The sequence below is a fragment of the Entelurus aequoreus genome, linkage group LG09, assembly GCF_033978785.1.
Source record: "Entelurus aequoreus isolate RoL-2023_Sb linkage group LG09, RoL_Eaeq_v1.1, whole genome shotgun sequence".
In the NCBI taxonomy this organism is placed as follows: domain Eukaryota; kingdom Metazoa; phylum Chordata; class Actinopteri; order Syngnathiformes; family Syngnathidae; genus Entelurus; species Entelurus aequoreus.
Genome location: NC_084739.1, coordinates 62,332,057 through 62,352,056, shown reverse-complemented (window position 1 = coordinate 62,352,056; position 20,000 = coordinate 62,332,057). Strand labels below are relative to the sequence as shown.

Sequence of the window (20,000 nt, the reverse complement as noted above, 5' to 3'; positions counted from 1 at the left end):
TATCATATTTGATGATGTTGCTCTATTGTTGTTGTTGTTGTTGTTATGTTTGCTGTTGTTGTTGTTGTCTCTCTGTCTAATCCCCCTCTTGTCCCCACAATTCCCTCCTCTGTCATCCTTTTCTTCTCTTTCTATCCCCTCCTGCTCCGGCCCGGCTGCACCAAACAATAATATAAATACATTACAAATAAGACAACGAGAGAAGTATCCTACACTTCTCTTCTGTAAAGTCAATGTGTACAGCAGATATGGGCATCTACATCTACATCTACATCTACATCTACCTCTACATCTACATCTACCTCTACATCTACATCTACATCTACATCTACATCTACCTCTACATCTACCTCTACATCTACATCTACATCTACCTCTACATCTACATCTACATCTACATCTACATCTACTATATGATTTGTCTGAGAAGCTGGACAGGACAACAACAAACAATAAAAAATAAAATAAATAAATAAAATAAAACTAACAATAAAAGGTGGAGCTATAAACACCCAAGTGCTGCTCTGCACGCGCTGCTTTTGAACATAACTAGCTAGCGGCTAACGCTCCTCCACAGTGTTTTAGCTGCTTCTAAATCACTAATCCTGGCCTCCGTGGTGACAAATAAAGTAAGTTTCTTACAAGTACCATTATCACTGCAGGACGAGGAATAACTAAACATGCTTCACTGCACACCGTAGGAGGATACACTCCTACGCTTCTCAATGTAAACAAATGGGTGGATCTATACAAATATCGACTGTGACGATAACAAGTACAAGAGCTGTGTACAATTGACACTACAATGATCACATCAATATTTGTTAGCACAAAATATTTTGTCATATTTGTTATTCTTTATAAAGTCAGTAAATATGTCCCTGGACACATGGGGACTTTGAATATGACCAATGTATGATCCTGTAACTACTTGGTATCACATCCATACCTAAATGTGTGGTATCATCCAAAACTAATGTCAAGTATCAAAGAAGAGAAGAATAAGTGATTATTACATTTGAACAGAAGTGTAGATAGAACATGTTCAAACAGAAAGTAAGCAGATATTAACAGTAAATGAACAAGTGGATTAATAATCATTTTTTACAGTTTGTCCCTCATAATGTGTACAAAATAATAGGTGTATAAATGACACAATATGTTACTGCATAATTAGGAGTCTTTGTTTGTTTACTTACTACTAAAAGACAAGTTGTCTAGTATGTTCACTATTATATATAAACTAAACTATTATATAAAATAGAGCTAGAAGCCACAAATGGCCACCAGGCTGCACTTTGGACACCACATACATTATGAGTGGGAAACAACATTTTTCCAGATGAAAGTCAGAGGTGTGTGATACAACTATTACTATGAGAGGAAGAATATTTCATATTAGATAACCACTTAAATGGGTTATAAATGTACTTGAAGTCTTTCTGACACTTTCTTGTGTCATTTCAACCCTCCAGTTATCAATTCAAAACACACAAAAAATCACTTTAAATCAAACTGTGGCCAAATTATGACAAATGTTGGCCTGAATTGTCTATTTTGTGACAATCTATATGGAGTTAACATCATCCTTCAAGTATATCCTGGACAAAGTTAGGTATTAAAATCAATATTACACTCGTGTTTATTTTTGATGTTTGTGGCTGATGTTGTGAGTGAAGCTTGAAGTCATTCCAAGTCCACTTAAATGTTCTTAGACCTTCTTGAAAAATCATTAAAAAAAAAGAAAAGGAAAAGCAGATGATCTCTGGCACGTACAAAGTTGGCAATAAATGTTGAAGTACGAGTTCAACTTTACTACATTTTTAGAAGTTGGCCTCATGTTGAAAGTCGCCCGTTCCCATGAAACTATTTGCATTACTGAGAAGCACATTGGCTGTAGGGCCACCATCCCTCTGGGGAGAGGGGCTACAATGTGATGTTTGTTATTTATTATTGAAACACTTGAAATGGACAAACGTTGAGAAGATGAAAGATGGGCTGACGTGACGCGTCCTGGCCAAGGCTGAGAGCAGTGAGAGATGGCGGCAGCACAATAAGAGGATGCACATGTCAAATACAACAACTCAGCCTTCTAACATAAAACTAGTGATGGATTACACTTCAACTGATAACAGCAGCAAATCCACTCTTGTATCGCACTAATTGCTTCCGGTTTTACTATCATAGTCGGGTCCGAAGCGAAGAAAGACCGGCGGGAGAGTTTATTGGAAGGAAGTAGTGTGGTGGCTATTTAATGCTACCACACACATTTCCGATAGCTAACATTAGCATTAGCATTTTAATTTGAGCATTGAAAGTCACTTACTAGTTTAGCAGGAACAGACACAAGTCCTGAAATCTCCCGTCTTTGAGCTCAGCCTGGGCAATGTTGATCCTGACTGTCCTTTCATCAGACAAAACTTTTCGTTTCTTTGGTCATTTCAGGGCTTGGGCCAAATTAGCAGTAATTGCACGTAGGAGATCTTAAACCCCCCAAAGTGGGGATGCAGACCCCTTCAGGTGTCATTCAACTATAAGTCCATGTATCATTCCAAAAGTTAAAATATTTGTTAATTAGTGCTGCTTTAATTTCAGTTAAAATAAAAAAACATGATAAAGTTCGTGTTCTCGGTTTTGTTGACCACGCTCACGCCAAAGGCTCACCAAGGTAGAGATGTGTCATTGATGAGGCAGGAGCTAAAGAAGAAGTGCAAGCAAAAGTTGTTCTGCTAAAAGGTGCTCTATTTGATTGTCGTGGTGAAAATATTGCGAATATTAGCCGTTGTGTCATTAGCAGTGTTCACTATTTACCCGGCAACAGAAGCCCCGAATAGTGAATAGTAAACAATCGCTACAATATACATGTAATAGAACATCATTTTTTCACATAACACAATGAGACATGAAGTGGGACCAGATGAGAGCCCTGAGGTACCCCACATAACACAATGAGACATGAAGTGGGACAAGATGAGAGAACTGAGGTACCCCACATAACACATGAAGTGGGACCAGATGGGAGCCCTGAGGTACCCCACATAACACAATGAGACATGAAGTGGGACAAGATGAGAGCCCTGAGGTACCCCACATAACACATGAAGTGGGACCAGATGGGAGCCCTGAGGTACCCCACATAACAAAATGAGACATGAAGTGGGACAAGATGAGAGCCCTGAGGTACCCCACATAACACATGAAGTGGGACCAGATGAGAGCCCTGAGGTACCCCACATAACACATGAAGTGGGACCAGATGAGAGCCCTGAGGTACCCCACATAACACATGAAGTGGGACCAGATGAGAGCCCTGAGGTACCCCACATAACACATGAAGTGGGACAAGATGAGAGCCCTGAGGTACCCCACATAACACAATGAGACATTAAGTGGGACAAGATGAGAGCCCTGAGGTACCCCACATAACACATGAAGTGGGACCAGATGAGAGCCCTGAGGTACCCCACATAACACATGAAGTGGGACCAGATGGGAGCCCTGAGGTACCCCACATAACACAATGAGACATGAAGTGGGACAAGATGAGAGCCCTGAGGTACCCCACATAACACATGAAGTGGGACCAGATGAGAGCCCTGAGGTACCCCACATAACACATGAAGTGGGACAAGATGAGAGCCCTGAGGTACCCCACATAACACATGAAGTGGGACAAGATGAGAGCCCTGAGGTACCCCACATAACACATGAAGTGGGACAAGATGAGAGCCCTGAGGTACCCCACATAACACATGAAGTGGGACACGATGAGAGCCCTGAGGTACCCCACATAACACAATGAGACATTAAGTGGGACAAGATGAGAGCCCTGAGGTACCCCACATAACACATGAAGTGGGACAAGATGAGAGCCCTGAGGTACCCCACATAACACAATGAGACATTAAGTGGGACAAGATGAGAGCCCTGAGGTACCCCACATAACACATGAAGTGGGACCAGATGAGAGCCCTGAGGTACCCCACATAACACATGAAGTGGGACCAGATGAGAGCCCTGAGGTACCCCACATAACACAATGAGACAAGAAGAAAAACCACATACCTGCTTGGCTTTGGATTTGCTGATTGTGTCTGAAATGGGCTTTTTCCTTTCTTTCACAGCACTTTTGGAGAAGAGTTCCACAAATTCTTCAAAGTCCACGGTCGGCTCCTGGATCTGCTCCCACACCAGAGAGCCGGCTGGTCTACAGGAGCACACGAGTGGTGTTTAGCATTGTGTCCTTCTAAAGCATTCACATCTTCTCACAGGACAAAACCATAGAAATGAACGGGGACATATTTGACAATGCAAGTGAACCACAGCTCTCAAGTTCTGGCAGCACTCATGCAGCCAAACACTACCACCATCTTAGACTATTGATGGGATACAATTTATTATTAGACAATCATGTCTGTGTGGGGACTCATTTTATAATCTACTGTATGTTGCTATACAAGCTGTACACTGACTACTCTAAACTCACACCAACAATAGTATTGTATCTTCAGGAAACGCTTAGTGAAATGTGAGGACTCTACTGGAGAGAAATGTGAGGACTCTACTGGAGAGAAATGTGAGGACTCTACTGGAGAGAAATGTGAGGACTCTACTGGAGAGAAATGTGAGGACTCTACTGGAGTGAAATGTGAGGACTCTACTGGAGTGAAATCTGAGTACTCTACTGGAGTGAAATGTGAGGACTCTACTGGAGAGAAATGTGAGGACTCTACTGGAGTGAAATGTGAGGACTCTACTGGAGAGAAATGTGAGGACTCTACTGGAGAGAAATGTGAGGACTCTACTGGAGTGAAATGTGAGGACTCTACTGGAGAGAAATGTGAGGACTCTACTGGAGAGAAATGTGAGGACTCTACTGGAGTGAAATGTGAGGACTCTACTGGAGAGAAATGTGAGGACTCTACTGGAGAGAAATGTGAGGACTCTACTGGAGAGAAATGTGAGGACTCTACTGGAGTGAAATGTGAGGACTCTACTGGAGAGAAATGTGAGGACTCTACTGGAGAGAAATGTGAGGACTCTACTGGAGAGAAATGTGAGGACTCTACTGGAGTGAAATGTGAGGACTCTACTGGAGAGAAATGTGAGGACTCTACTGGAGAGAAATGTGAGGACTCTACTGGAGAGAAATGTGAGGACTCTACTGGAGAGAAATGTGAGGACTCTACTGGAGAGAAATGTGAGGACTCTACTGGAGAGAAATGTGAGGACTCTACTGGAGAGAAATGTGAGGACTCTACTGGAGTGAAATGTGAGGACTCTACTGGAGTGAAATGTGAGGACTCTACTGGAGAGAAATGTGAGGACTCTACTGGAGAGAAATGTGAGGACTCTACTGGAGAGAAATGTGAGGACTCTACTGGAGAGAAATGTGAGGACTCTACTGGAGTGAATTGTGAGGACTCTACTGGAGAGAAATGTGAGGACTCTACTGGAGAGAAATGTGAGGACTCTACTGGAGAGAAATGTGAGGACTCTACTGGAGTGAAATGTGAGGACTCTACTGGAGAGAAATATGAGGACTCTACTGGAGAGAAATGTGAGGACTCTACTGGAGAGAAATGTGAGGACTCTACTGGAGAGAAATGTGAGGACTCTACTGGAGTGAAATGTGAGGACTCTACTGGAGAGAAATGTGAGGACTCTACTGGAGAGAAATGTGAGGACTCTACTGGAGTGAAATGTGAGGACTCTACTGGAGCGAAATGTGAGGACTCTACTGGAGTGAAATGTGTGGACTGTTCTTCAGAGAAATGTGAGGACTCTACTGGAGTGAAATGTGAGGACTCTACTGGAGTGAAATGTGTGGACTCTTCTTCAGAGAAATGTGAGGACTCTACTGGAGAGAAATGTGAGGACTCTACTGGAGTGAAATGTGAGGACTCTACTGGAGTGAAATGTGAGGACTCTACTGGAGAGAAATGTGTGGACTCTACTGGAGAGAAATGTGAGGACTCTACTCCAGAGAAATGTGAGGACTCTACTGGAGTGAAATGTGAGGACTCTACTGGAGTGAAATGTGAGGACTCTACTGGAGTGAAATGTGTGGACTGTTCTTCAGAGAAATGTGAGGACTCTACTGGAGTGAAATGTGAGGACTCTACTGGAGTGAAATGTGAGGACTCTACTGGAGAGAAATGTGAGGACTCTACTGGAGAGAAATGTGAGGACTCTACTGGAGAGAAATGTGAGGACTCTACTGGAGAGAAATGTGTGGACTCTACTGGAGAGAAATGTGAGGACTCTACTGGAGATAAATGTGAGGACTCTACTGGAGAGAAATGTGAGGACTCTACTCCAGAGAAATGTGAGGACTCTACTGGAGTGAAATGTGAGGACTCTACTGGAGAGAAATGTGAGGACTCTACTGGAGAGAAATGTGAGGACTCTACTGGAGAGAAATGTGAGGACTCTACTGGAGTGAAATGTGAGGACTCTACTGGAGAGAAATGTGAGGACTCTACTGGAGAGAAATGTGAGGACTCTACTGGAGAGAAATGTGAGGACTCTACTGGAGAGAAATGTGAGGACTCTACTGGAGTGAAATGTGAGGACTCTACTGGAGAGAAATGTGAGGACTCTACTGGAGAGAAATGTGAGGACTCTACTGGAGTGAAATGTGAGGACTCTACTGGAGTGAAATGTGAGGACTCTACTGGAGAGAAATGTGTGGACTCTACTGGAGAGAAATGTGAGGACTCTACTGGAGAGAAATGTGAGGACTCTACTGGAGAGAAATGTGAAGACTCTACTGGAGAGAAATGTGAGGACTCTACTGGAGAGAAATGTGAGGACTCTACTGGAGAGAAATGTGATTACTCTACTGGAGAGAAATGTAAAGACTCTACTGGAGAGAAATCTGAGGACTCTACTGTAGAGAAATGTGAGGACTCTACTGGAGAGAAATGTGAGGACTCTACTGGAGTGAAATGTGTGGACTCTACTGGAGAGAAATGTGAGGACACTACTGGAGTGAAATGTGAGGACTCTACTGGAGAGAAATGTGAGGACTCTACTGGAGAGAAATGTGAGGACTCTACTGGAGAGAAATGTGAGGACTCTACTGGAGTGAATTGTGAGGACTCTACTGGAGAGAAATATGAGGACTCTACTGGAGAGAAATGTGAGGACTCTACTGGAGAGAAATGTGAGGACTCTACTGGAGTGAAATGTGAGGACTCTACTGGAGAGAAATGTGAGGACTCTACTGGAGAGAAATGTGAGGACTCTACTGGAGAGAAATGTGAGGACTCTACTGGAGAGAAATGTGAGGACTCTACTGGAGTGAAATCTGAGGACTCTACTGGAGTGAAATGTGAGGACTCTACTGGAGAGAAATGTGTGGACTCTACTGGAGAGAAATGTGTGGACTCTACTGGAGAGAAATGTGAGGACTCTACTGGAGAGAAATGTGTGGACTCTACTGGAGAGAAATGTGAGGACTCTACTGGAGAGAAATGTGAGGACTCTACTGGAGAGAAATGTGATGACTCTACTGGAGAGAAATGTGAGGACTCTACTGGAGAGAAATGTGATGACTCTACTGGAGAGAAATGTGAGGACTCTACTGGAGAGAAATGTGAGGACTCTACTGGAGTGAAATGTGAGGACTTTACTGGAGTGAAATGTGAGGACTCTACTGGAGTGAAATGTGAGGACTCTACTGGAGAGAAATGTGAGGACTCTACTGGAGTGAAATGTGAGGACTCTACTGGAGAGAAATGTGAGGACTCTACTGGAGAGAAATGTGAGGACTCTACTGGAGTGAAATGTGAGGACTCTACTGGAGAGAAATGTGAGGACTCTACTGGAGAGAAATGTGAGGACTCTACTGGAGAGAAATGTGAGGACTCTACTGGAGAGAAATGTGAGGACTCTACTGGAGAGAAATGTGAGGACTCTACTGGAGTGAAATGTGAGGACTCTACTGGAGAGAAATGTGAGGACTCTACTGGAGAGAAATGTGAGGACTCTACTGGAGTGAAATGTGAGGACTCTACTGGAGAGAAATGTGAGGACTCTACTGGAGTGAAATCTGAGGACTCTACTGGAGTGAAATGTGAGGACTCTACTGGAGAGAAATGTGAGGACTCTACTGTAGTGAAATGTGAGGACTACTGGAGAGAAATGTGAGGACTCTACTGGAGAGAAATGTGAGGACTCTACTGGAGTGAAATGTGAGGACTCTACTGGAGAGAAATGTGAGGACTCTACTGGAGAGAAATGTGAGGACTCTACTGGAGAGAAATGTGAGGACTCTACTGGAGTGAATTATGAGGACTCTACTGGAGAGAAATGTGAGGACTCAACTGGAGAGAAATGTGAGGACTCTACTGGAGAGAAATGTGAGGACTCTACTGGAGTGAAATGTGAGGACTCTACTGGAGAGAAATGTGAGGACTCTACTGGAGAGAAATGTGAGGACTCTACTGGAGAGAAATGTGAGGACTCTACTGGAGAGAAATGTGAGGACTCTACTGGAGTGAAATCTGAGGACTCTACTGGAGTTAAATGTGAGGACTCAACTGGAGAGAAATGTGAGGACTCTACTGGAGTGAAATGTGAGGACTCTACTGGAGTGAAATGTGAGGACTCTACTGGAGAGAAATGTGAGGACTCTACTGGAGTGAAATGTGAGGACTCTACTGGAGTGAAATGTGAGGACTCTACTGGAGTGAAATGTGAGGACTCTACTGGAGAGAAATGTGAGGACTCTACTGGAGAGAAATGTGAGGACTCTACTGGAGAGAAATGTGAGGACTCTACTGGAGAGAAATGTGAGGACTCTACTGGAGTGAAATGTGAGGACTCTACTGGAGTGAAATGTGAGGACTCTACTGGAGAGAAATGTGAGGACTCTACTGGAGAGAAATGTGAGGACTCTACTGGAGAGAAATGTGAGGACTCTACTGGAGAGAAATGTGTGGACTCTACTCCAGAGAAATGTGAGGACTCTACTGGAGTGAAATGTGTGGACTCTACTGGAGAGAAATGTGAGGACTCTACTGGAGAGAAATGTGAGGACTCTACTCCAGAGAAATGTGAGGACTCTACTCCAGAGAAATGTGAGGACTCTACTGGAGTGAAATGTGAGGACTCTACTGGAGAGAAATGTGAGGACTCTACTGGAGAGAAATGTGAGGACTCTACTGGAGTGAAATGTGAGGACTCTACTGGAGAGAAATGTGAGGACTCTACTGGAGAGAAATGTGAGGACTCTACTGGAGTGAAATGTGAGGACTCTACTGGAGTGAAATGTGAGGACTCTACTGGAGAGAAATGTGAGGACTCTACTGGAGAGAAATGTGAGGACTCTACTGGAGAGAAATGTGAGGACTCTACTCCAGAGAAATGTGAGGACTCTACTCCAGAGAAATGTGAGGACTCTACTGGAGTGAAATGTGAGGACTCTACTGGAGAGAAATGTGAGGACTCTACTGGAGAGAAATGTGAGGACTCTACTGGAGTGAAATGTGAGGACTCTACTGGAGAGAAATGTGAGGACTCTACTGGAGAGAAATGTGAGGACTCTACTGGAGTGAAATGTGAGGACTCTACTGGAGTGAAATGTGAGGACTCTACTGGAGAGAAATGTGAGGACTCTACTGGAGAGAAATGTGAGGACTCTACTGGAGAGAAATTTGAGGACTCTACTGGAGTGAAATGTGAGGACTCTACTGGAGAGAAATGTGAGGACTCTACTGGAGAGAAATGTGAGGACTCTACTGGAGTGAAATGTGAGGACTCTACTGGAGTTAAATGTGAGGACTCTACTGGAGAGAAATGTGAGGACTCTACTGGAGAGAAATGTGAGGACTCTACTGGAGAGAAATTTGAGGACTCTACTGGGGAGAAATGTGAGGACTCTACTGGAGTGAAATGTGAGGACTCTACTGGAGTGAAATGTGAGGACTCTACTGGAGTGAAATGTGAGGACTCTACTGGAGTGAAATGTGAGGACTCTACTGGAGAGAAATGTGAGGACTCTACTGGAGTGAAATGTGAGGACTCTACTGGAGAGAAATGTGAGGACTCTACTGGAGAGAAATGTGAGGACTCTACTGGAGAGAAATGTGATGACTCTACTGGAGAGAACTGTGAGGACTCTACTGGAGAGAAATGTGAGGACTCTACTGGAGAGAAATGTGAGGACTCTACTGGAGTGAAATGTGAGGACTCTACTGGAGTGAAATGTGAGGACTCTACTGGAGAGAAATGTGAGGACTCTACTGGAGAGAAATGTGAGGACTCTACTGGAGAGAAATGTGAGGACTCTACTGGAGAGAAATGTGAGGACTCTACTGGAGAGAAATGTGAGGACTCAGTAAGATTGATACATAATTCCGTCTTTTGGTGTCATAAATGCGATATAAGTGATAATACATAGAGCAACTCCTTTTTGCACTCTACTGCTCCTTTAAGTGGATTCTAGTCACTTGCTCTTATTTAGGAAGACAAATGGTGGTCACAGAGTCTGGCCTGCATCATTTTCCGCAAGGTTGCCATCATTACTGGCTCAGGCTGATGTTTATCTAATGTGTAGAAGAGAGATGTTTATCTGCAGGTTCTTACTTCTTAGCGTGGAGCTGAATGCGCGTCCAGTAGAGCGGCTTCATTGGCTTGGGGGGCTCCACCATGGCCTTGGCAGGGGCCGCTTCCTGCGCCGACTTGGAGAGCACGGGCCCCACTGGTGGTGGTGGGGGGCCAAGGCCTGGGGGTGCTGGCGGAGGCGGGGGACCCATCATTCCAGGGGGCGGGGGCGGCGGAGGGGGGCCCATACCTGGGGGTGGAGGGGGCGGTGGGGGCGGAGCGGCGAAACCAGGGGGCGGTGGCGGTGGGGGTGGAGGGGGGCAAGGTGCAAGCCCTGGTAAGGGTGGTGGGGGCGGAGGAGGGCAAGGTGCAAGCCCAGGTAAGGGTGGTGGGGGAGGGGTCCCAGTCTGCTGACAAGTGCAGATGAATCCCACCTCAGCTCCCCACTTCTCCTTCACTGGTGACGTCTGGACAAACACCTCCTGACCCCCGCTAACCTGCTGGCTCTGCAGGACGGCCACCTTCACACGGAGGTCCTGGATGGTCTTCTCCAGCTGGGATATGAAGCCGCCTTCATCCTCCGAGGAAGACTGAGCGGACTTCAACCTGCTGGGATCGCTCTGTGGAAGCAAAAGACTTCTTAGACTCATGTTCCAAAACCGTCACACATCCACCATCGTGCAGTAGGTAAGATCGACTCTCTGAAAGAGGTGGACAACTAAGTCCATCATGTCTAGACTCCATCAGACCTCATGGACCACTAAGTCCATCATGTCTAGACTCCATCAGACCTCATGGACAACTAAGTCCATCATGTCTAGACTCCATCAGACCTCATGGACCACTAAGTCCATCATGTCTAGACTCCATCAGACCTCATGGACAACTAAGTCCATCATGTCTAGACTCCATCAGACCTCATGGACCACTAAGGCCATCATGTCTAGACTCCATCAGACCTCATGGACAACTAAGGCCATCATGTCTAGACTCCATCAGACCTCATGGACAACTAAGTCCATCATGTCTAGACTCCATCAGACCTCATGGACAACTAAGTCCATCATGTCTAGACTCCATCAGACCTCATGGACCACTAAGGCCATCATGTCTAGACTCCATCAGACCTCATGGACAACTAAGTCCATCATGTCTAGACTCCATCAGACCTCATGGACAACTAAGTCCATCATGTCTAGACTCCATCAGACCTCATGGACAACTAAGTCCATCATTACTAGACTCCATCAGACCTCATGGACCACTAAGGCCATCATGTCTAGACTCCATCAGACCTCATGGACAACTAAGGCCATCATGTCTAAACTCCATCAGACCTCATGGACAACTAAAACCATCATGTCTAGACTCCATCAGACCTCATGGACCACTAAGGCCATCATGTCTAGACTCCATCAGACCTCATGGACCACTAAGTCCATCATGTCTAGACTCCATCAGACCTCATGGCTCCAGCAGGATGAGGGGGAGAGCCAGAGATGTGTCCCCAGAGACAGTGAGTCTCCTTGGGCCTCAGAAGAGGAAAAGACTGAGTGTTGCATGTGATTGATAGCATCTTCTTTGCTGTATGTGATGGATAGTATCTACTTTTTGATGGATAGTATCTACTTTGCTGTATGTGATGGATAGTATCTACTTTACTGTATGTGATGGATAGTATCTACTTTGTTGTATGTGATGGATAGTATCTACTTTACTGTATGTGATGGATAGTATCTACTTTGTTGTATGTGATGGATAGTATCTACTTTGTTGTATGTGATGGATAGTATCTACTTTACTGTATGTGATGGATAGTATCCACTTTGCTGTATGTGATAGATAGTATCTACTTTGCTGTATGTGGTGGATAGTATCCACTTTGCTGTATGTGATAGATAGTATCTACTTTGCTGTATGTGATGGATAGTATCTACTTTTCTGTATGTAATGGATAGTATCTACTTTTCTGTATGTGATGGATAGTATCTACTTTGCTGTATGTGATGGATAGTATCTACTTTACTGTATGTGATGGATAGTATCTACTTTTCTGTATGTGATGGATAGTATCTACTTTGCTGTATGTGATGGATAGTATCTACTTTGCTGTATGTGATGGATAGTATCTACTTTGTTGTATGTGATGGATAGTGTCTACTTTGCTGTATGTGATGGATAGTGTCTACTTTGTTGTATGTGATGGATAGTATCTACTTTGTTGTATGTGATGGATAGTATCTACTTTGTTGTATGTGATGGATAGTATCTACTTTGTTGTATGTGATGGATAGTATCTACTTTGCTAAACAAGTGCAGAGTTGTACAAAGTATAAAAGGTCACAACAAAAGACAAACCCAGCTCATTAGCATTAAAGCTACAGACACACACAAGTGTGTGTTCCTCTAAAAAAGGCACTTTTAAACTTCTACATTCCAGCATTCAGAGAATGTTTATTTTAAATAACACATTATGATGGGACCTATGAGACCTGCTTGTACAAAACTACTGTCATGCTGGACTTGTGATAGTTGTTGTAAAAATGAAGGGAGGTTGTGTGTCTGTTTCAAACTAGACAAGCCTGACCTCTAGTGGGTCAAAAAGTGTATCGCACTCTCAAGCTATTTGAATATGTCCCTTTTTTGTGTGCAAATGAGTAAATAATGACGTCCAGAAAGGGACAAGCGGTAAATAATGACGTGAAGGAGGGAATTTAAAGTGTAATGACACAAGTTGACAATCATTTGATATTAATGCAACACAAACACGATCATCATAGTTTATATCTTGGAGTTGTCATGTCATGTGTGGTCTACCTGTCTGCAGGTGAGGTTGTCCTCTCATGTGTGGTCTACCTGTCTGCAGGTGAGGTTGTCATGTCATGTGTGGTCTACCTGTCTGCAGGTGAGGTTGTCCTCTCATGTGTGGTCTACCTGTCTGCAGGTGAGGTTGTCATGTCATGTGTGGTCTACCTGTCTGCAGGTGAGGTTGTCATGTCATGTGTGGTCTACCTGTCTGCAGGTGAGGTTGTCATGTCATGTGTGGTCTACCTGTCTGCAGGTGAGGTTCTCTTCTCATGTGTGGTCTACCTGTCTGCAGGTGAGGTTGTCATGTCATGTGTGGTCTACCTGTCTGCAGGTGAGGTTGTCATGCCATGTGTGGTCTACCTGTCTGCAGGTGAGGTTGTCATGCCATGTGTGGTCTACCTGTCTGCAGGTGAGGTTGTCATGCCATGTGTGGTCTACCTGTCTGCAGGTGAGGTTCTCTTCTCATGTGTGGTCTACCTGTCTGCAGGTGAGGTTGTCATGTCATGTGTGGTCTACCTGTCTGCAGGTGAGGTTCTCTTCTCATGTGTGGTCTACCTGTCTGCAGGTGAGGTTGTCATGTCATGTGTGGTCTACCTGTCTGCAGGTGAGGTTGTCATGTCATGTGTGGTCTACCTGTCTGCAGGTGAGGTTCTCTTCTCATGTGTGGTCTACCTGTCTGCAGGTGAGGTTGTCATGTCATGTGTGGTCTACCTGTCTGCAGGTGAGGTTGTCATGTCATGTGTGGTCTACCTGTCTGCAGGTGAGGTTCTCTTCTCATGTGTGGTCTACCTGTCTGCAGGTGAGGTTCTCTTCTCATGTGTGGTCTACCTGTCTGCAGGTGAGGTTGTCATGTCATGTGTGGTCTACCTGTCTGCAGGTGAGGTTGTCATGCCATGTGTGGTCTACCTGTCTGCAGGTGAGGTTGTCATGTCATGTGTGGTCTACCTGTCTGCAGGTGAGGTTGTCATGTCATGTGTGGTCTACCTGTCTGCAGGTGAGGTTGTCATGTCATGTGTGGTCTACCTGTCTGCAGGTGAGGTTGTCATGTCATGTGTGGTCTACCTGTCTGCAGGTGAGGTTGTCATGTCATGTGTGGTCTACCTGTCTGCAGGTGAGGTTGTCATGTCATGTGTGGTCTACCTGTCTGCAGGTGAGGTTGTCATGTCATGTGTGGTCTACCTGTCTGCAGGTGAGGTTCTCTTCTCATGTGTGGTCTACCTGTCTGCAGGTGAGGTTCTCTTCTCATGTGTGGTCTACCTGTCTGCAGGTGAGGTTGTCATGTCATGTGTGGTCTACCTGTCTGCAGGTGAGGTTGTCATGCCATGTGTGGTCTACCTGTCTGCAGGTGAGGTTGTCATGTCATGTGTGGTCTACCTGTCTGCAGGTGAGGTTGTCATGTCATGTGTGGTCTACCTGTCTGCAGGTGAGGTTGTCTTCACATGTGTGGTCTACCTGTCTGCAGGTGAGGTTGTCCTCTCATGTGTGGTCTACCTGTCTGCAGGTGAGGTTGTCATATCATGTGTGGTCTACCTGTCTGCAGGTGAGGTTGTCCTCTCATGTGTGGTCTACCTGTCTGCAGGTGAGGTTGTCATGTCATGTGTGGTCTACCTGTCTGCAGGTGAGGTTCTCTTCTCATGTGTGGTCTACCTGTCTGCAGGTGAGGTTGTCATGTCATGTGTGGTCTACCTGTCTGCAGGTGAGGTTCTCTTCTCATGTGTGGTCTACCTGTCTGCAGGTGAGGTTGTCCTCTCATGTGTGGTCTACCTGTCTGCAGGTGAGGTTGTCATGTCATGTGTGGTCTACCTGTCTGCAGGTGAGGTTGTCATGTCATGTGTGGTCTACCTGTCTGCAGGTGAGGTTGTCATGTCATGTGTGGTCTACCTGTCTGCAGGTGAGGTTGTCATGTCATGTGTGGTCTACCTGTCTGCAGGTGAGGTTGTCCTCTCATGTGTGGTCTACCTGTCTGCAGGTGAGGTTGTCATGTCATGTGTGGTCTACCTGTCTGCAGGTGAGGTTCTCTTCTCATGTGTGGTCTACCTGTCTGCAGGTGAGGTTGTCCTCTCATGTGTGGTCTACCTGTCTGCAGGTGAGGTTGTCCTCTCATGTGTGGTCTACCTGTCTGCAGGTGAGGTTGTCATGTCATGTGTGGTCTACCTGTCTGCAGGTGAGGTTGTCCTCTCATGTGTGGTCTACCTGTCTGCAGGTGAGGTTGTCATGTCATGTGTGGTCTACCTGTCTGCAGGTGAGGTTGTCATGTCATGTGTGGTCTACCTGTCTACAGGTGAGGTTGTCATGTCATGTGTGGTCTACCTGTCTGCAGGTGAGGTTGTCATGTCATGTGTGGTCTACCTGTCTGCAGGTGAGGTTCTCTTCTCATGTGTGGTCTACCTGTCTGCAGGTGAGGTTGTCATGTCATGTGTGGTCTACCTGTCTGCAGGTGAGGTTGTCATGTCATGTGTGGTCTACCTGTCTGCAGGTGAGGTTGTCCTCTCATGTGTGGTCTACCTGTCTGCAGGTGAGGTTGTCATGTCATGTGTGGTCTACCTGTCTGCAGGTGAGGTTGTCATGTCATGTGTGGTCTACCTGTCTGCAGGTGAGGTTGTCCTCTCATGTGTGGTCTACCTGTCTGCAGGTGAGGTTGTCATGTCATGTGTGGTCTACCTGTCTGCAGGTGAGGTTGTCATGTCATGTGTGGTCTACCTGTCTGCAGGTGAGGTTCTCTTCTCATGTGTGGTCTACCTGTCTGCAGGTGAGGTTGTCATGTCATGTGTGGTCTACCTGTCTGCAGGTGAGGTTCTCTTCTCATGTGTGGTCTACCTGTCTGCAGGTGAGGTTGTCATGTCATGTGTGGTCTACCTGTCTGCAGGTGAGGTTGTCATGTCATGTGTGGTCTACCTGTCTGCAGGTGAGGTTGTCATGTCATGTGTGGTCTACCTGTCTGCAGGTGAGGTTGTCATGTCATGTGTGGTCTACCTGTCTGCAGGTGAGGTTGTCATGTCATGTGTGGTCTACCTGTCTGCAGGTGAGGTTCTCTTCTCATGTGTGGTCTACCTGTCTGCAGGTGAGGTTCTCTTCTCATGTGTGGTCTACCTGTCTGCAGGTGAGGTTGTCATGTCATGTGTGGTCTACCTGTCTGCAGGTGAGGTTGTCATGCCATGTGTGGTCTACCTGTCTGCAGGTGAGGTTGTCATGTCATGTGTGGTCTACCTGTCTGCAGGTGAGGTTGTCATGTCATGTGTGGTCTACCTGTCTGCAGGTGAGGTTGTCTTCACATGTGTGGTCTACCTGTCTGCAGGTGAGGTTGTCCTCTCATGTGTGGTCTACCTGTCTGCAGGTGAGGTTGTCATATCATGTGTGGTCTACCTGTCTGCAGGTGAGGTTGTCCTCTCATGTGTGGTCTACCTGTCTGCAGGTGAGGTTGTCATGTCATGTGTGGTCTACCTGTCTGCAGGTGAGGTTCTCTTCTCATGTGTGGTCTACCTGTCTGCAGGTGAGGTTGTCATGTCATGTGTGGTCTACCTGTCTGCAGGTGAGGTTCTCTTCTCATGTGTGGTCTACCTGTCTGCAGGTGAGGTTGTCCTCTCATGTGTGGTCTACCTGTCTGCAGGTGAGGTTGTCATGTCATGTGTGGTCTACCTGTCTGCAGGTGAGGTTGTCATGTCATGTGTGGTCTACCTGTCTGCAGGTGAGGTTGTCATGTCATGTGTGGTCTACCTGTCTGCAGGTGAGGTTGTCATGTCATGTGTGGTCTACCTGTCTGCAGGTGAGGTTGTCCTCTCATGTGTGGTCTACCTGTCTGCAGGTGAGGTTGTCATGTCATGTGTGGTCTACCTGTCTGCAGGTGAGGTTCTCTTCTCATGTGTGGTCTACCTGTCTGCAGGTGAGGTTGTCCTCTCATGTGTGGTCTACCTGTCTGCAGGTGAGGTTGTCCTCTCATGTGTGGTCTACCTGTCTGCAGGTGAGGTTGTCATGTCATGTGTGGTCTACCTGTCTGCAGGTGAGGTTGTCCTCTCATGTGTGGTCTACCTGTCTGCAGGTGAGGTTGTCATGTCATGTGTGGTCTACCTGTCTGCAGGTGAGGTTGTCATGTCATGTGTGGTCTACCTGTCTACAGGTGAGGTTGTCATGTCATGTGTGGTCTACCTGTCTGCAGGTGAGGTTGTCATGTCATGTGTGGTCTACCTGTCTGCAGGTGAGGTTCTCTTCTCATGTGTGGTCTACCTGTCTGCAGGTGAGGTTGTCATGTCATGTGTGGTCTACCTGTCTGCAGGTGAGGTTGTCATGTCATGTGTGGTCTACCTGTCTGCAGGTGAGGTTGTCCTCTCATGTGTGGTCTACCTGTCTGCAGGTGAGGTTGTCATGTCATGTGTGGTCTACCTGTCTGCAGGTGAGGTTGTCATGTCATGTGTGGTCTACCTGTCTGCAGGTGAGGTTGTCCTCTCATGTGTGGTCTACCTGTCTGCAGGTGAGGTTGTCATGTCATGTGTGGTCTACCTGTCTGCAGGTGAGGTTGTCATGTCATGTGTGGTCTACCTGTCTGCAGGTGAGGTTCTCTTCTCATGTGTGGTCTACCTGTCTGCAGGTGAGGTTGTCATGTCATGTGTGGTCTACCTGTCTGCAGGTGAGGTTCTCTTCTCATGTGTGGTCTACCTGTCTGCAGGTGAGGTTGTCATGTCATGTGTGGTCTACCTGTCTGCAGGTGAGGTTGTCATGTCATGTGTGGTCTACCTGTCTGCAGGTGAGGTTGTCATGTCATGTGTGGTCTACCTGTCTGCAGGTGAGGTTGTCCTCTCATGTGTGGTCTACCTGTCTGCAGGTGAGGTTGTCATGTCATGTGTGGTCTACCTGTCTGCAGGTGAGGTTGTCATGTCATGTGTGGTCTACCTGTCTGCAGGTGAGGTTGTCATGTCATGTGTGGTCTACCTGTCTGCAGGTGAGGTTGTCATGTCATGTGTGGTCTACCTGTCTGCAGGTGAGGTTCTCTTCTCATGTGTGGTCTACCTGTCTGCAGGTGAGGTTGTCATGTCATGTGTGGTCTACCTGTCTGCAGGTGAGGTTGTCATGTCATGTGTGGTCTACCTGTCTGCAGGTGAGGTTGTCATGTCATGTGTGGTCTACCTGTCTGCAGGTGAGGTTGTCCTCTCATGTGTGGTCTACCTGTCTGCAGGTGAGGTTGTCATGTCATGTGTGGTCTACCTGTCTGCAGGTGAGGTTGTCATGTCATGTGTGGTCTACCTGTCTGCAGGTGAGGTTGTCCTCTCATGTGTGGTCTACCTGTCTGCAGGTGAGGTTGTCATGTCATGTGTGGTCTACCTGTCTGCAGGTGAGGTTGTCATGTCATGTGTGGTCTACCTGTCTGCAGGTGAGGTTGTCCTCTCATGTGTGGTCTACCTGTCTGCAGGTGAGGTTGTCATGTCATGTGTGGTCTACCTGTCTGCAGGTGAGGTTCTCTTCTCATGTGTGGTCTACCTGTCTGCAGGTGAGGTTGCCATGTCATGTGTGGTCTACCTGTCTGCAGGTGAGGTTGTCATGTCATGTGTGGTCTACCTGTCTGCAGGTGAGGTTGTCATGTCATGTGTGGTCTACCTGTCTGCAGGTGAGGTTGTCATGTCATGTGTGGTCTACCTGTCTGCAGGTGAGGTTCTCTTCTCATGTGTGGTCTACCTGTCTACAGGTGAGGTTGTCATGTCATGTGTGGTCTACCTGTCTGCAGGTGAGGTTGTCATGTCATGTGTGGTCTACCTGTCTGCAGGTGAGGTTGTCATGTCATGTGTGGTCTACCTGTCTGCAGGTGAGGTTGTCATGTCATGTGTGGTCTACCTGTCTGCAGGTGAGGTTGCCATGTCATGTGTGGTCTACCTGTCTGCAGGTGAGGTTGTCATGTCATGTGTGGTCTACCTGTCTGCAGGTGAGGTTGTCATGTCATGTGTGGTCTACCTGTCTGCAGGTGAGGTTGTCCTCTCATGTGTGGTCTACCTGTCTGCAGGTGAGGTTGTCATGTCATGTGTGGTCTACCTGTCTGCAGGTGAGGTTGTCATGTCGTGTGCAGGTGACCTACCTGCAGGTGAGGTCTTGCTCCTGCAGCGGTCTTGTTCTGCACAGGTGAAGTAGAGTTCTGCAGGGTTCTCCCCCCATAGAGCTCCCACAGGTGTGAGGACACTGGCAGGCCCACCGTGGCCCAGGTGTACAGCAGCTCCACCTGCAGGACAACACCTTCTTTACTTAATAGATTCTTTGCCAAAGTCTGACCTATCAGACTCATCAGCAATCCATCTTTCTGCCATCGCTTTGTTTTGCCTTGGCTGCTGTCACAGCTCAGCTAGCTAGTTAGCATTAGCTGCCATTTCTGCCAATTCCACTCCAAATGGGACTTGAACTGACTGTGGTGGTCCTAACAGTACTGAAGGAGTGTGGTGGTCTTAACAGTACTGAAGGAGTGTGGTGGTCCTAACAGTACTGAAGGAGTGTGATGGTCCTAACAGTACTGAATGACTGTGGTGGTCCTAACAGTACTGAATGACTGTGGTGGTCCTAACAGTACTGAAGGACTGTGGTGGTCCTAACAGTACTGAATGACTGTGGTGGTCCTAACAGTACTGAAGGACTGTGGTGGTCCTAACAGGACTGAAGGACTGTGATGG

General features: G+C 46.6%; 1 protein-coding gene across 1 annotated transcript in view; it reads right to left on the bottom strand.

Annotated features, from left to right (window-relative positions):
• fmn2a (formin 2a) overlaps positions 1 to 20,000 on the bottom strand; it is a 110,358-nt gene that overhangs the window by 72,841 nt on the left and 17,517 nt on the right. Inside the window, exons 4-6 of the mRNA XM_062059113.1 lie at positions 19,418 to 19,558; positions 10,594 to 11,171; positions 4,066 to 4,207 (exon numbers count right to left, since the gene is read on the bottom strand). Of these exons, the coding sequence (XP_061915097.1) occupies positions 4,066 to 4,207; positions 10,594 to 11,171; positions 19,418 to 19,558 (861 nt within the window). The remainder of the gene's footprint in view (positions 1 to 4,065; positions 4,208 to 10,593; positions 11,172 to 19,417; positions 19,559 to 20,000) is intronic.